Raw genomic sequence first — 16502 nt, 5'->3', positions numbered from 1 at the left:
CCTTACTGTCGTAGTATTTCTCCCGTTTGTCAGTGAGGATGGAGCGAATGACATTGCCTGAATATTCGATCACCATCTCACCTGCATCGATGTTCCTTTTGCAGAACAGACCCCGGCCATGGATAGGAGATCTAAAATGCATTAAGGAAAGCAAACAAGCAGAGCTCATAAACATCAGATTGCAGAGGCTGCAGAAAACAGGCTGTTTGTGACACAGACCACTGCAGTACTGTTAGCCCTTCTCTAAGGGAACACCAACAAGAACACCACCAGGTCACTCTGCCCACATCTGAGCTACTGCCAAGGTAAAGACAGCAAGGTGCAATTGGGCTGGGCTGAAGATAACTTCAAATACACAACTTGGGCAGGGACAAGAAGAGTGAAAAAGCCCCAAGCCTGCTTTTCCCCTCAGTTTTGTAGTCTGGTTTCTCAGGTTTCAAGTTTCCACCTTCCCCTATCCTACAGGCAATGGCACCAGAGCAAAACCATACCTGTAGACACCAACTGCCTCCTTGGAGGTCTTCTTCAGGTGCCGGAAGCGCATGGGCATTGGCAGATCCATGCTGGTCGCCCTCCTAGAACAAAGAGGCACTGCTAAGTGACGACCTGTATTTGAGACTCTGTGCCATGTATTATCTGGGGCACTTTCCAAGATGGAGTAATTTATACACTGTGACACTGCAGCCTACAGTGAACACAATCAAAATTAAAGCAGTGTTTTCATATATATATGTAAAAGATAATTTCCTCCCTTTTCTTGTGAAATTCTCACCAGATTGTTTTACATTAGCAAGGAAAAGAAGCGTTTGAAGGCAGACCAGTCTGGTGGTCACCTTCAGCTGTCATTTCTCTTGTTATTGCAGAAGTCACCTCTATGTCTGGCAGTGCTTGGCAGCTTCAAGTGTTTAAATACCCCTCAAAGCACAACCCTTAATTAAGCCAAATCTGCTAATTTTAACACCCTGACTCTGTTTTCCCTTGTGAACCTTTAAGCCCTGCTGCATACCGGGCTGATTTCAGCTGCACTTCTTCCTCTTCCTCGTCGTTCGGGTTGTATTCTGGTGGCTGTCGGTGTTTAGACGCCAAGAAATTAAACATATCAAATGCAGATTTCCTGCAATTTAAAGAGACCAGAGAGAGTTTGTTTTACTGACTGAAAATAAGCATGGTTGCACAACAGTCTGACATGTTTACTGCCTCATGCCTCCCCTATTCTGCCCTCTCTTAAAGCCCACACATCAGGGCAGACATAGCAGGTTCTGAGAACCTCCAGTAACAGCCTCAGCCAGGAAAGCTTTGTTAAACCAAGCAAAGGGCCACAAAGTAGCACAGGAAAATGCACAGAAGATTCTGCAGGTTGATTTTCATGTGCCAGTTGTTAACATTTTACTGAGAGCTTTAGTGCTGTTGCTCCTGCCCTGCCACAGCCTTAGTTATGGAGCCAAGGGCCGTTAACCCCAATATTGACAAGGCTCACACTTGCCTCAGGTGGACTTCAGCCCGAGCAGAGCCATGTGGGTTCAACGGAGGCTCATTGGCCTCCTCTGGCTTGTGAAATCTGAACTTGTAGTTGTGGCAGTGCTTCGCTCCGTACAGTTGCTCTATCAGGAACACAACAGTATCATGGATAATCCCCAACATCCTCAAACCATTCACACCTGGAATGAGAAAGAGAGCACAACAAACACTAAGTATCAGTGCAGACTTCAAGCAGGAAGATACAGCAGCTTGTCACAGAGCTGAGACACCACACAGCTGTCACAGCAGCACTGTATTAGCTATTGCATCCTATGTGAGAGTTTCTAATTCTTCCCTTGGGAAGAAATTACCCTCCAGAAAGCCTGCAGCAGGATAACTGGAAGTGATAAGACTCTTAGACCCTCACAGAAAGATCAGTTTGCTCTCCCACACTCAGCACATGCTGTTACCTGCAAAGGACAGCTGCTTCAGGCGGGCGTTTGAACGAGCCTCTTGTACCTTGTCAGTCAGAGACTTCCAGGCATCTGCAGCACACACACACAGGACAAATGGTGACAGGGGATCCAAGTGCTGGGACACTCATATTTAAATAAACTAACTGGAGAATATGATGTTTCCAACTTTCCACAGGCCATAAATTAAGATCCTTGGATGCAATTGCTTTCATCCTCCTTGAAAATTCCTTATTAGCATAAGGCAAGGTGTTCAGCAATTGGTCTGGAGGAAAAGTCTGGATACCCAGTACTCCACTGTGTGATCCACACTGCCTGCTTCTTGACAAACTACAGTTCAACATCATTGAGTCAATTGATAAAACAAAATTAGTCCGTGATATATATCATCACTATCTATCTATCTATATATATACATAATGGGTCACTGAATATATTATTTTGCAAAATGAAAAGAAAAATAATAGAATCCAGACATTATCAAGAACTAGGATTGTCTAGGACCATAAACCAAGAGATTTCTCTTTCTATTTTTTAAAATCTATAAATAAAGCAAATAAAATAAGAGCTCCTCAGAAGTAATTTTACTTCTAGTAAGGACAGCTAAAACCAGTACAACCAACACTGCACAGTTCTCACCTTCAATGCTTTCTGCGCAGATCTGAAAACCATCATCGCTAGAGATCTCAAAAACCAAACCCTTTTTTGGTTTCTTCTCACCAAGACACTCTTTCCTCTTTTGTTCTTGCTGAAGCCAAAACATAAGAGGGGAGCTGAAAGTGCTCTCTTCTTCCTCAAGAGCTTTTGAGCCTAGAAAAGACAGGAGCCAGCATGAAGATGGGAATCGGAAAGAACGATGATTTATACATCTGGTGTTCCACAATTGAAAATAACTTACTGACTTGCCTTTTCACCAGCAAATCCAGCCAAGAAAAAAAATTCTAGAAAGTGTGTGACATCTCAAGTGCTGAAAATCTCACAAACTAAAAACAGAGATAAAACTATTTGTCCAAGATCTACAAATAGCAAACAAACCTTTCCTCCCCTTATAGCAAGGATAACACAAGCTGATAGCTCTTACCCTTTTCCTGACAAAATAACAAACACAAAAACCAAATCTTCAAACATCACTTTCCCAGTCCTGGAGAATTCCAAGACTAGGTGTTTTTGAAGAAGTGACATACCTGCATTTTCTTGCTCATTCATTGAGTTCTGTGTTGATTGAGGTTCTGGGACCACAGCCGGTTGCCTTGGGAGGGAAGGAGGAGAACATGGAGAAAAATAGCTAACAACCTGCCTCATTTCCTCACCAACCCTGAGCAGTGGTCTCAGACAAGAACCTTTTTCCAGATCAAATGCTCTGACATCAGTTCAGTTGGAAATGAACAAACAAGAAGATTCTGCTCAGTAGCATTTCTGTTTGCAGCCTCTATGAGTCTGTGGGCAGCAGCCTAATTTCACATAGCCTGTGACCTCCTCTCTGAGTCAGTTCCACTCAGGAAAAAGGTGCAGGCCAACACACAATCAGACAGTGCTGAATGAGCATCTCCTCAGCAGGCACACTGAGCTTCCCAGAACTACATGCAGCTTAATGCAAAATGATTCCATATTACATCAAATTGCGACTGTACATTCCCCACTGAAAGCTCCCCAAGCATTTTAACTAGGAATGCCAGACTCCCTGCATTCTCCACACAAATGCCCTTCAGCTCAAGCGAGCAGAATCACACAGAAAGGTCTGTTCATCCCTTACCCTGCAGACTGCCCATGTGGCTTCTGCAATGGCTGCTCTGTGCTGGCGGCATCCTGCGCATCTGCCTTCGCAGCAGGAGTCCTGGAAGAAAAACATTTGGGAATATTCAAAATATCTGCCAACCCATGTGTGCCATAAATGAGACTGGAAAGCAGGAATAGATCCATTGGGAGTTGCCATGCCAGATTCAGCATTTCTGCAGAATTATACATGTAGCAACAACAGCTCCTGAGATACAGAGAACCACATCATGCTTCCAAATGCACCAGAAGCATCACAATCAAAAGCTGTACTTCACAATTTGCTTTGACTTGTATAACTCGTTGGTGAAACTAGTGCAAGATTCTTTCATATTATTACAAAACCTCAGGGATGAGCAAAACCAAACTCTCCTCTTACCCTGTAGCCGAGACCTGGGGTACAGCAACAGCCCCTTTTTCAGGAACGTGAGCTTCAGAAGAACCAGCCCACGCATGAGAAGTTTTGTGCTTCTTTCCATTCCCTTTGTCTAAAAATGGCTGGATGCGTTTGACTTTTGGCTTCATTTTTGTGGTACCCAGCGCAGAGCTACTGGCAGACTGCTGGCCAGGTGATGGGGAGCCTCCTGGAGATGCTGAACTGGCATGCATCACTGACGAGGAAGCCTTGCTTTGTTCGAGTCTGGTATTGTTTGGAACATCTACCAGCTGTGGAAAGCTTGACAACTGCGTTGTTGCTGTGACTGTGCTAAGGTCCAGCTGGGAGGATGCAGCCCCAGTTTTGTTGGCTAAAAGCTGTGTCATGTGCTGAAGCTGGTAGGAGCCTTCTGGGTCAGCAGACGATGGAGCAACTGTCATGCCCATTGTCTGTGCTGAGGGTAGAACACAAATGCTTGATGCAGCTGTCATGGCTGCTGTAGACGGAGTTTGAGATGCTCCTAGTTGTGAAAACATCCCAGAACTTGGTGGTAGAGTCATGTGCTGCTCCTGAAGACCAAGGCTTTGCTGACTAGCTTTGATCAGGAGGTTGCTTATTGAACCAAGGTCCCCCAATAATCCAGGGCTTGTTAACGTTACTGAACTTTGTCCCAAAACGTGACCAGGAACCGACCCACCTGTACTAGGGGCTGCTGTGGCCTGCATGGACACAACATTCAGCACTGAGGAACTCGATGTCAGGCCTGATACAGGCCCTGCTGGGAGGTGACTGGCATCTGCACCAATAATGCTGGGAGACGTGCTGACTGCAGTAGTGGTCCCACCTTGCGGGAGCAAAGATGTTTGCTCAAAATACATGACCCCAGACTTTGACCTTTTGATAATATTGGGAACAGTTCTATGGGATGTTGAATTCGCAATGCTTCCCAAATCCAGCGGGTGGTTAGAAATCTGGGAAGGAGCAAAATTAATTAAGGTCATGTTGGAGACCATATCAGAAGGAGCTATAGCAGAAGGGGTTCCAGAAGGAGCCAGCTTCTTGTTCTTCCGTGACTGCAGACGAGATATGGGCCGTTTCTTGCCCAAGGCAGCAGCTGGTGTTGAAGCAGCAGTACCAAGGTCTGTCCTCTGACTAGCTTCAGACACTAAGAGCTGAGGATCAGGGGATGGTTGCACCCCAATCAGAAGACCTGGTGAAGGACTGCTGATGTTTGGTGGGAAGCCTGTCTGAGCAGGTGTGGAGAAGGGATGTATATGCTGGTGATGGGACATAGGCAGTAGACCCTTGCTCGTGGGAGGGAATAACGGCTGAGATGGAGGCAAGCTCGGATTCAATCCTGTGGTCAGCGTGAGCCCGCTCCCCATGGGGCCCAGCACTGAAGGGTTGCTTTCCATCACACTCTGCGCAGAACTAACAGAAGGTGTTAACTGTATCTTTTGGGTGACACCATTGGGAAGAGTTTGGAGGACATAGAGAGGCTGCATGTTTTGATTAACTACCAGAAGTTTTTCTGCAGCTGGCTTGAGGTGGGGTGGTGTTGTCTGCACTGCAGCGTTGGAGATTTGCGATGGGCCAGGACTGTCAGTGGAGTTTGGCACATACTTCTGGCTCTGGAGGGGAACAGTGGGGGATACTGGCACCTGGATACCTGGAGTCCCACTGTTTCTTGTTAAATCTTGGTTGCTGCCATGTCCTTGCTCGACAGGGCCGCAAGCTGGGCTGGCTATATGCTCTGCATCTATGTGACCCTGGATGAAGTGATCGGGAGTCATGTGTCCTTCGGGGCTTGGGTCTACCCCTGGACTCAGGAGCGCTGCATCACCTTCCCCTGAGGCAGATTTTTCTGTGACTGTGACTCTCTTCTCCCCAGACTCTGTGGAAGGCAAGGCAAGCATTGACCTCTCTCCTGAGGAGGAAAGTGAAGACTCCGAAATGACGGCAAGCCTGTTGTGATTTTGGCTGGGCACTGTAGGGCTGCGAGTGGTCAGAACAGAGAGATCGGAGGGAAGCTCCAGGGGCAATTCAAATTGCTCCTCTGCTGATATGGAGGAAGAGACACTGCTGTCCACTGGTTCAGTGGTGGGCAGCTGCTGGGAGAACACCTCAAACAAACCCATATCCTTGCCACGGTTGCTGTCAAGACCTAAACCTTCTCCAAGGGTCAGGAGTTCAGATGATGAGGACTCTGGACTTTCTCCCAAGGCCTGCATAGATGGTGTGTTCTTCAGCACGAAGTCCATGATGTCAGAAGGGAGTATGTTCCCACAGTCATCGCTGTTGTTATTGTCAGAGTCAGATTTCAGAAGCTCTGTGTTGAAGGTGTCCAGTAAGTTCTTGTCGGCAGGTGTGCTGGCATGAGCCCTGCGGCCCGTTTCCAGCGAGCTCAGCTGTGCTTCCAGAGAGTCCTGACCCTGAGCTTTAACCCTGCTCACAGGGTGGCAGTTATCAATCTTGGGGTCAGTTTTGTGGACACCAGAGCTCTTGGTGACTTGCACTTTCTCACCAGCTTCTTCAGCTCTATCCAGCTTTAAGTTCTCTGTCCCATTCTCTTTGCCACTCCTTTTAGTTACCTGGCTGACTTTTCTGGTTGTTGCTGTGACACTTGTATCACTTTCAGTTCCATCATCCACACCGTCTAGTTGTGAGATTTTTGGGAGATCACACTGCTCCTCCTCCCTGAATAAGCTATGGGATGCGAGCCTCTCCTCTGCGTTTGAGGAAACCACTGTCCTTGTGAAATTGTAGTAGTATAAGTCGTCTTCATCTGATGTGCTCAAGTCATCTGCTCCATCCACCTGTCCTTCTGCAGACCGCTTCCCTCGCTTCTTGCCAGTTGAGTTACTGTAGAAGGGAATGTCCTCCTCTCCGTAGGACCTCACACCATACAGAGGAGTCAATCCAAAGAACATATTGGATCTGGCCCGAGCACTTCTCCTTGGATACCTCCGCTTGTATGAGCCTTCTTCTTGAGCTTTAGAGCCATCCTGGAGCATCAAGCTGTTATCTTGAATGGCCAGATTTTCATATGTGTTATTCTGAGATTCCTGTGTTGGTGCTTCATTTGGACTTCCCTGAATTACAGGGTTCTCTTCTGGGCTTTCTGAAGCTGAGGAGGGCTCTGCCAAAGCAGCCAGGTCTGCCCCTGCAGACTGAGTTTCAGCATCACTTTCCTGCTGTGCATTTTTAGACTGGTTTTCACTTTCCATCTTGAGAGGAGTCAGAGTGACTTTAACGGTGCGTTTCCTGGGTGCCTGTGATTCCTTAGGGGCTGCTTCAAGCTGCACTGCAGACCCTTTAGATGGCCCTTGTGAAGATGGAGACTTCTCACCAGCTTTTTCAGCAGGAATATTATTACATAACCTCTGGCTAATTTCTTCAGTTGCCAAACCTTGATTGCCAAAGTCTGGTTTCAGTTCATCACTGCCTGCTGCTTGACTTGTCTCTGTAAGAGATTTCAGTGAATGCTTCTCTTTAAAACTGTCTTTCATTAACTTTTTGCCTTTCTGACGTTTATCTTTGGGGGCAGTAGCTACCTGCTCACTTGCTGCAGGAGATCTACTGTTAACTCCAACAGCCTTCAGGGTTTTTGCATCCATCTCATCAACCACAGTTGTTTTCTCTGGCTGTAAAGGTTCCATGTGCTGATCTCTGTCTTTCCTTGGGCCTCTCTGATGCAAAGGTGGAAAGGGTATTGCTTCTTTGGAAGAAAATGATCCTGAACACTCTTGAAAGATTCCTATTTTACTCATTTCTGTGCCTGATGAACTTGATGGCTGAGTGGACACTTTGGAGCTTCCTCCAGAAACAAATGTATGAGATGAATAATCCGGGTCCTTCGAGGTTTTCATTTTCTCTCCCTTAGAAGGTGCACCTTTGGCTATAAAATCTGAACTGCTGGAATGTTTCCCTTCTGCAGATTGAGATGCATCCAGCTGGTAAATTTTATTTCCATTTGTAGCCACTGTTTTCTGGGAGCCTGAACTGGTAGAGCAACTTTGAACTGGAGCACTTGTAGGACCTGTGCTCACTGACCCCACAAAGCGGTCAGTACTTTTGACGGCTGGTTCATATTCTGAAGAGGGCCCCATGCTGGAAACTGAAGACACACTGTGCCTGGAGTAAGTGTTCCCAGCTCGTGTAGGGGAAATCATCCGGAGTTTAGATTGTTGCTGTGACAAAGAAGAGGTGCTGTGTCTCCGAGAACCAATGCTCTTAAGTCCCGAGGATAGCAAAGGATCTCCCACTGTCACTATTTCATGGGTCACTGGGGTAGGACTTCCTGAGAAACAAAGGCAAGAAAGACTGTCAGGTGATCTTAAACCTTCACAGTGAATGCACATCCAATTCCTCCATACAAAACACAAGCAATTAAAACCCAGCAAACCAAAAATATTTCCAAAATCAGCCTCAATCAAAATCAACAGCGCTAGAAATACCTGCAGAGGGTAAGGGCCTTGAGCCAGGAGACCTCTGTGCAGATGGGTAACTTGGTGCCCTGATCCTGGGACCCTTTGAGACCACTGGATAGTAACAGGAACTAGAGGTCTGAGAATGCAAGGGACGATCTGGTGACGGTGGGTTTACAATTTCAGGTGCATTTCGGGTGTCTTTCGGTAGAATTTCTGTTGTATAAAACAGAAACAACAGCATAAGCCATCACTGAGCCCTAAAAGCTACAATCTGATCAAGTATATACTACTATTATGTTCCACTTGGAGAATCAGACAAAAAGTCAAAGATCTGACATCAGATAATGTCTTGTTTCTTCTTGTAAGAACATTTTCAAACACTTGTAGCAATTGCTCATCTTACACATGAAATTCCACTATATATTTATAAGGCTTAAGATCCTATGTTAACAATGACAACAACTATAAACATTTCAAAAATCTTTCACAGCTTTACCCTTGGAGACAAGGAAGCAATTTGGAAATACAGAAGCACAATAAAACTATTCAACATTGTATTAAACAATCTCAGTATTAAGACCAACACCAAATCTAAACACAGTTCAAAGTTTTAGATCATCAGAAAATTCTCTGAGTTATAGACCAGAAACCATTCCTGTAGCAGTGTTTGTTTGGTTCAAGTTTTCAAAGCTAGCAGTACATCCTTAAAGTTGTGAAGGAGCTTAAAGTCTTAAGATGCTGTAACATGGAAGACTGAATTGGATTCCAGTCCAAATTTTAGAGATTTGGTTTAAGAGATGCACTATGGCAAAACCATACAGAGAATGTACTTCTATGAAGTCCTTAAAATATTACCTGTAAGGGGAACTGGGCTATGGGCAATTGTTCTGTTATCATCGTGCTCTACAGTGCTGTTGATGTCTGGTTCTATGACTGGAGGTCGGCACTCCATGATCTTGCAGGTATACACACAGCGTTTCCTGGCATCTGTTGTGCTCCAGTACACTCTGGAGCACCTGGAAGATAATTCAAACAAAGCAATTTACTCAACAGTTGAGTAAACCTCATTTCTGTGTTAAATTTTCCATTTCTCAAAACTACATTGGCCAAAGCCCTCCTGGTAGAACACACTGCACACCTGGTTTAATCAGAGATTCCTCATCAGTGTAGGAAAAACTACAGTCAATTTTCCCGTATGTTACTTCAGTGCTTGTTTGACATGAAATATACTGAAAGACAACAAATCTTGAAACGCCCTATACTCACTGATAGCCGATGGGAAACAACTTATCTTCACAGTCTGAGAGGTCATTCAGAATTCCTAAGCAGTCTATTGTCATTGAACCTGAGCAGAGAGAGGAACAGTTCTGTAAGCCAGATTCCAGTACCAAAAGGTGGATCAAGTATCCAGAGACTAGATCATACCAATCATCATGTGGATGTTCTCTGGTTCCAAGCCACTAAGAAATTTTCTTCTCAAACTGATCCCTTCAAAGTCCACAAAAACTCTCCTAAGAACTTCAAATCCATTCTCAGGAACCACCTGGAACAAGAACCAACAAAACTACTTGTTAGTTAAAGGAACCACTACCTGTATGCCATGCAGTTTGTCCTACTTGATCCTCAGTTTGGTCTTTTGGTTTTTGAACTATCACACTTGCCAAACTTCTCCAGGCCAGTTGTATTACTGACTTCTTTTTTAAGAGCAATGTGGTTCAGCCCTTGTTAGCAAGAAACACATTTAACATAAACGTCTATAAAGTGCTCATAGTTATGGGCTAAGCCCCACTTCAGAGAGTGATGCAGAGAGTGAAAGAAGAATATTACCTCTCCTTTGATCAAGTCACGATGCCTCTGGCAATAAACTTTCTTATCGTCCAGAAACACACAGTTCTTGACTCGTGAGCACATGAAATGATAGTTACTGGTACAGGAAGTGAGGCAGCAGCCTACTGTGGCACCTGACTTCTGGCAGAACTCACACCTCTGCAAAAGCAAAAAGAAAAAAACAAAAATGTAATCTCTTCTAAAACCAGACCACCATTGCTGTTGTCAGTTGGGTTTTTTTTGCACAGACAGAAGTTTAGAGTAATGCTTGATCTCCTGCTTCATTGCTGCTCCATTTCACTACAGTGACTCAACACACACAAGCGAGAGACGTGGAGGAGGAGGTGAGAGGAAGAAGAATCCCTCACATGAACAACTTTTTCATTTCTGGACTGGTTCTTCCAGGCCTTTCCCAGACTTTCCTGCTTGTGTTTCATATCCAATCCTCACATTTGCAAGCTTCACTTGGTCTCCACAGTATTTCTGAACTGAGTAAGGATAAAATAACTTTCCAAATACCTTCAGTCAATTCTCCTATACATAGCATTTAAAAATACTGCAAGGAAAGGACAGAGAAGAACAAATGCACACAAGGCATCTTTCAGCTGGGCTCCTGTCTTGTGATTCTAAATCAGCATTAAGTTTAATGAAGTGTCCTTTGCTTGTACCCACCAGCTGCTTTCCCCGGATCACAGCCATGTGCACGTTTTTCAGAGAACCATCATCATCTTCAAACACTTCTGCTGACCACAAAGCACAGTTCACATGTGTCCATTCGTTTTGGCCAATGTAGAGAAGACGTCCAGCATCCTAGAGAACAGAAGGAAATGTTCTTTTCAGATGTTCTAAAGGACACAACAATGCACAAAACCCATCCAGCCTATCCACAGTACCAAATCTACAGCACTGCTTAAATGGGCTCCTACAGAAAGGGGAACAGGGCAGATACTCACGTTAGCACTGTCATCACCATATTTCAGGCACAATGCACACTGCCTGTTGTCTTCCACATCTGGAGGTGGGTTCAGTTCAGGACTATCCTCTCTGCTTCTGTCAGAGCCTTAGATTTAAAAGAGAGAACAATATTTATTCTCGAAATTCAGGGCAGTAAAAATCCATGTCAGTAAGTAAATACGGTAGAAGTTTTCAACAGCCAGCTTGGAAAGCAAAGCATATGTCAGCCTCTGCACAACCTTCATTCTGGGGGAAAAGAGGTAGGTGCAAAAGCATTCTTGGGTCCAAGCTCAGCTGAATGATTTCAGGTCACAGAGGTCTCCAAGACAGCTGCATTTCTGGGTTTGGGACTGGCAATCCTGACATCGGTTCTCTTACCGGAGATGGGAGGTGTAGGAGGATGTAGAGGAGTTGGTGAATCTGGCTCTCCAGGCCCCCTGAGTTTTGGAGCTGGAATGATTTTCTTCATCAGAGGGGGCTGTTCAGTGCAGCTGTTCTCTTCACGCTCCTGCCACTGAGCATAATTATGGTCGAGCGATGGGGGCAGCACCGCATTCGGCAACATACCACTGCTGAGATGCAGCAAGGAGTCAGAGTCACACCTGGCTGCACCAGAGGTCCCTACCCCCTTCTACCAGGGACTGCCTACCTGACATCTGCCCCCCAGCAACAACTCCATTAATTACTTACAGCCCACACGTTCCCCACCAGCCACATTTCAAGGTTTGTGATGTGGCTGTCTGCTTCTTCGAAGGGTGATAGATGAAGGAGGGCTACCCCAAATGGGGGTGTGAGAAGGGCAGGGAAGGAAGGTCAGGACTGACAAGCCAACACACAGTACATATAGTTCTAATTAAGAATTTTGGTTACTCTGCTTTGGCTACTCTTCCCATGTAAAAACATGAGAATGGGATTACTGTGTAACTTCTAAGGAAAAAAAAAAGAATAATAAAAAAAAGGGGAAAACCAGAAATTCCAACCCCACAAAAAGGCTCTTTCAATACATTTTGCCAGGCCATCTGGCAAACAGCAGGGTGTCGCAGTCAGATACAGAACAATTACTTACTTGCTTGTTACTTTATTTGGCTCCCAAAATCTGGACTTTTTTACACTGAACCATGGAAAAACACGCTCCATTTGCTAAAGGAAAACAACATCCCGTTAGAAAAGTTAGACAACATACCAAAAAATTCAAAGACATCCAGCCAAAATGCACTGTAAATGCACAACTAGTAACATTTCACTAACATTTACAACTCTGACAACGTATTATTGTATTATTTCATTCCTGGAAAGAACCAAGCAAAGCTAAAGGTGGTGGCCCTTTGGACTCCACCATCAAGAAGCAGTGGTAGGATACCAAGCAGATTTTAAAGTAACTGTAGGACAGCTCACCCGAATAAAGAAGGACTTGACCATACTGTTGGCTTTCTTAATCTCTGGCTGCCCACCATCAGCATTAATGGCTGCTTGAATTATCTTCACGATGTCATCACTAAAATCCAACTGTAAGAAATCCACAAAGCTTCACATTAACACCATTGTCTTTTTGCACAGCTATACCATCCACTGATTTCTTAAGGCATCAAGTGAACATTCAGATGACTGTAAGTTTGAACCAGATCATCAACTTAAAAGCAGAAAGGGGATTTGGCTGTGAAGAAGCAAGCAGTCCTCCTCATTTGTAAACTGTCTGGTAGAGCTGCTACACCCCAACCATTCACTTCAGCTGACTGTTGACTGGTTTTAAATCTGCCAAATTCTGTCTCACAAGGATTTGGTGAAATTCTGGCGCCACAACATTTGCCAAGCACTTTGGAACACAGAGTGTTCCTCAAGATTACAAATTCTCTAATAAAAAAAAAAAGAGGAAAAGGCTGCTCTGTGCAAAGAGAACTGATTTGGTCAACGCAAGCATTTTCTGTAAATGACCCCTGAAGAGATCACCCCTCCACCCATGAATCCTTAGTTTTGAGCTAACCAACTGTAGAGCAGGTCTATTTGGCCAGACCTTCAGTCAGAATCTGCATGTTCAGGATGACCTGAACATTTATCTACGTAAACGTCAGACTAAGAGCAAATGGGATCTAACCAAGTACCACTTCTGGCTACAGAAAGCCCCATAAAAGCATCAATTACTTGTGTGTGGACCAATATTAACCAGCGCCAGCCAGAACTATTTTTAGCAGCAAAATAACCTGCTTCCTTGTTCCTAAAGAAAAGGCTTAAGGAGCTCAGTTATGAACATCACGTATGATCAAGAAATTCATGGTGTCTAGCAATAGAGCAGAACATGATAACTTGGACATACCACAGAAGTGTAACTTCCTTGATCCATTTTTCTTTTCACTCCTTCCAGATCCAGAGGTTGCTGCTCCTCCTGTTTGCTGACTTCAGTTAGGACAGGAGGATCAGGACCCTCAGGAGAGCTTCTGGATGGGATACTCTCTTCTGTCTCAGGATTTAAATCAGGTGGTTTTGCTGCCTGTCAACACCAGCAACAAGACAGAGGGATGTTAACTCCTGAAATGCAGCTGCTCCTGATGATATACTCCCAAGCCCATTTATTGGTCCAAAGATTCTTGCTAATGCGAAGAAAAGGAGACCCAAGTTCTGAATTTCTGTCCAAAACGTAGGGGCAACAAAGCAAAGCTCTTAACCAGCTTTCTGCTGAGACCTGTAAGGTGCACAGCAAGACAGCCATCAGGCATAAGGATCAAACTCATTGCTCAGAAGTCTTATTTCTGAGTGCATTATTTCAAGACAAAGATCCTGTTCTTCTGTCAGAAAAGCACCTTCATCATTAAATCCTCCCATTCCTTGAAGAACTTTAGCCTGCTTTGCTTTCCAGCTTCACAAGTTCTATCACAGATACCCACCCCTCTGCTTCCAAAGGAATCAACAAAAGAAAGAAAAAATATAAATAAATCACAGCACATGTTGCTCCAAGCACACTGCAGACACTTCTGCAGTATGAGGCACAGCAACTCCTTAACAACACAATGAATGCCATGTACACTTCAAGCCAAAGTAACACCACCAGGGCACAGCCTCCAGCTCACCTGTCGATACCGCAGTAAGTGGCTGGTAGTTCTGGAATTCAACAGGGCTGTTAAAACCTGCCTCAAGGAAATCTGCAGCTCCTTTTCCAGTGCCAGACGCCATTCTGCAGGATGCTGCTCTGTACAGTTAATGCAGGTGTATGCAACGCTCTCGGGTAAGTTGGAGAGTATCTCATACATTTCATCTGGTGACAAAAGAAGACAAGATAACCATCTGAATTGCTTTACTGAGGGATGCAGGGAAAAATCCCTGCCCTGCACTTACTGCCTGACACTTTTCATGTAAGGAAAGCCCATTGTACAGCTAATTGAGGGACACTGCCTTTTGAGGAAAATCCTGTGCATTCAGGATGTCATTGATATTAGCACTGTCACTCCACAGGCATTTTTCAGGAGGTCACAACAGGTGAGTGTGTTAAAGTAACACTCTAGTAGAAAGGTCCAAGATTTGATTGCTTTGGTGTAATCACTGCCCCATGTTCTTCAGTACTGATTTCCTTACCAGAAAGGTTTTCACATTTGGAGTGGACCCAGCGGTCGCATTTCCCACACTGCATCATCTTGCTTTCATAGTCGTCATCATCGTAGCATTTGTCACAGAGAGGACAAAAATTTCCTGCCAACAAAATGGGATTTATCAGAAGCCTGGATGCCAAACACACCCTAAAGGCTGTGTGGTTACTTACTGACGTGCTAAGAAAGCAGCTTGGAGCACCCCTCCCAGTAAACTGTCAGCACAGTCCCCTCTACTGTTACAAGGCTACAGAAAAAACTTTGGAAGACCACCAAGTACTTTAGAATTCCTTTGGAATGGCTGGACAACCATTTTTTGGGCATGGCAAGACTAACAAAATACTATATGCAAGAGCAAAATTAAAGGACAAAGATGGCACATAGGAAAGAAATTAGATGGAACATTCAAGACTTTCTATCCTAAGATTCTTCCTCAGAATGCCCTCTAGGGTTCAAAGGCATCATGCACAGCAACTAACACAAGGAACAACCAATTTACAATAGAAATTTTGCTTTTAAATTGCTTTTAAGTCACAAGTACTTTAAAATGTCTTTTTCTCAACTGCTATTTGAAACCCTGGGCCAACAGGTGTGTAATAATTCCTTTATATGGCAGAGTGTTTGCATGCTGAAAGCCCCAACCTCTGACAACAAAGCAGTGGTGACTTTGTTGAGCACTGAACAACGTTAAGATCCTGGCTTTGAACTGTTATGTGCACTTCCAGGCTAGACCACAACCAGCCTGCATTGCTGCCTGGACCACGCCAAGCTCAGGTGCCATGCCAGCCCACTGCCCACTCACACTGGTTGATTCAAACCCAAGCAGCTGAGGAAGCTCCTGCTGTAAAGAATCACAACTTTACACACCTTTAGCGAAGAGTTTGGCACAATCATGACACAGGGAGAAGTCATGAGACCACTGTGCATCCCACCCTTTGCCCGGTGTTGTTGATCCACAGCTCTTGCAGCGAACACATTTGGTACATATCTGGAAAAAGAATTCATTTGGCAAGAATTACTTGCTTCTATCCAGCAGTTTCTGTGCTTTCAACACATTTCAAAATATTTATTATTTCATGAGTGCAGAGATGTTACCCAACAGAACAAGGAGTTTCAAATGCTCAAACTTTCACTGAACAGAACTGAGCTCACTTCCTTCATGCAAAGATGGTGATAATGCACCAAGAAAAAACACTCCATCAAATCACAGTATAGTTATTTTGTCCTTCATATCTGCACTGAAGAAAATATCACCTCTCCCTCATATAAACACATGTAGTTGTGGCATTTCTTCTGACCTAAAATATAGAGTCCCATTTTAACAGTTTTTAAACTCTCTACATTATAGAAAGAAACATGCACACAAAGTCTTAGTAGTAAATACACTATAGGCACTTGTTTAGAACAAAAACTTCAGAGACACAAATCAGCAAATTAATTATCTCTCAATACCAGTATTAACAGGTTTGTTAACAAAGTAAACAAATTTCCATTTTAAAGACCTTATTCCATGTTATGGGACTATGACCAAAAAAACTCACTAGGATCTTACAACTTACTACAACTGAAAAAAGGGGTAATCTCTTCAAAAATTCTGCTTTCTCAGAACATCTTACCAACCAGCCACTTTACAATT

General features: G+C 44.4%; 1 protein-coding gene across 2 annotated transcripts in view; it reads right to left on the bottom strand.

Moving 5' to 3' along the window:
* Window positions 1–16502, bottom strand: part of KMT2A (lysine methyltransferase 2A) — a 39995-nt gene that overhangs the window by 4276 nt on the left and 19217 nt on the right. Inside the window, exons 13-35 of one of the 2 annotated variants that reach the window (XM_033081521.1) lie at window positions 15734–15854; window positions 14856–14969; window positions 14354–14538; window positions 13603–13776; window positions 12687–12797; window positions 12358–12431; window positions 11670–11863; window positions 11291–11397; window positions 11010–11147; window positions 10338–10496; window positions 9936–10053; window positions 9777–9855; window positions 9366–9526; window positions 8538–8723; window positions 4084–8380; window positions 3685–3765; window positions 3116–3180; window positions 2571–2741; window positions 1929–2003; window positions 1484–1658; window positions 1007–1114; window positions 492–575; window positions 2–131 (exon numbers count right to left, since the gene is read on the bottom strand). In XM_033081521.1, the coding sequence (XP_032937412.1) occupies window positions 2–131; window positions 492–575; window positions 1007–1114; window positions 1484–1658; window positions 1929–2003; window positions 2571–2741; window positions 3116–3180; window positions 3685–3765; window positions 4084–8380; window positions 8538–8723; window positions 9366–9526; window positions 9777–9855; window positions 9936–10053; window positions 10338–10496; window positions 11010–11147; window positions 11291–11397; window positions 11670–11863; window positions 12358–12431; window positions 12687–12797; window positions 13603–13776; window positions 14354–14538; window positions 14856–14969; window positions 15734–15854 (7107 nt within the window). The remainder of the gene's footprint in view (window position 1; window positions 132–491; window positions 576–1006; window positions 1115–1483; window positions 1659–1928; window positions 2004–2570; window positions 2742–3115; window positions 3181–3684; window positions 3766–4083; window positions 8381–8537; window positions 8724–9365; window positions 9527–9776; window positions 9856–9935; window positions 10054–10337; window positions 10497–11009; window positions 11148–11290; window positions 11398–11669; window positions 11864–12357; window positions 12432–12686; window positions 12798–13602; window positions 13777–14353; window positions 14539–14855; window positions 14970–15733; window positions 15855–16502) is intronic. The other variant, XM_033081522.2, reaches the window with a different exon arrangement.

The sequence above is a fragment of the Catharus ustulatus genome, chromosome 28 (genome assembly GCF_009819885.2).
Source record: "Catharus ustulatus isolate bCatUst1 chromosome 28, bCatUst1.pri.v2, whole genome shotgun sequence".
NCBI lineage: Eukaryota > Metazoa > Chordata > Aves > Passeriformes > Turdidae > Catharus > Catharus ustulatus.
This window is presented reverse-complemented; position numbering and strand designations above follow the sequence as displayed.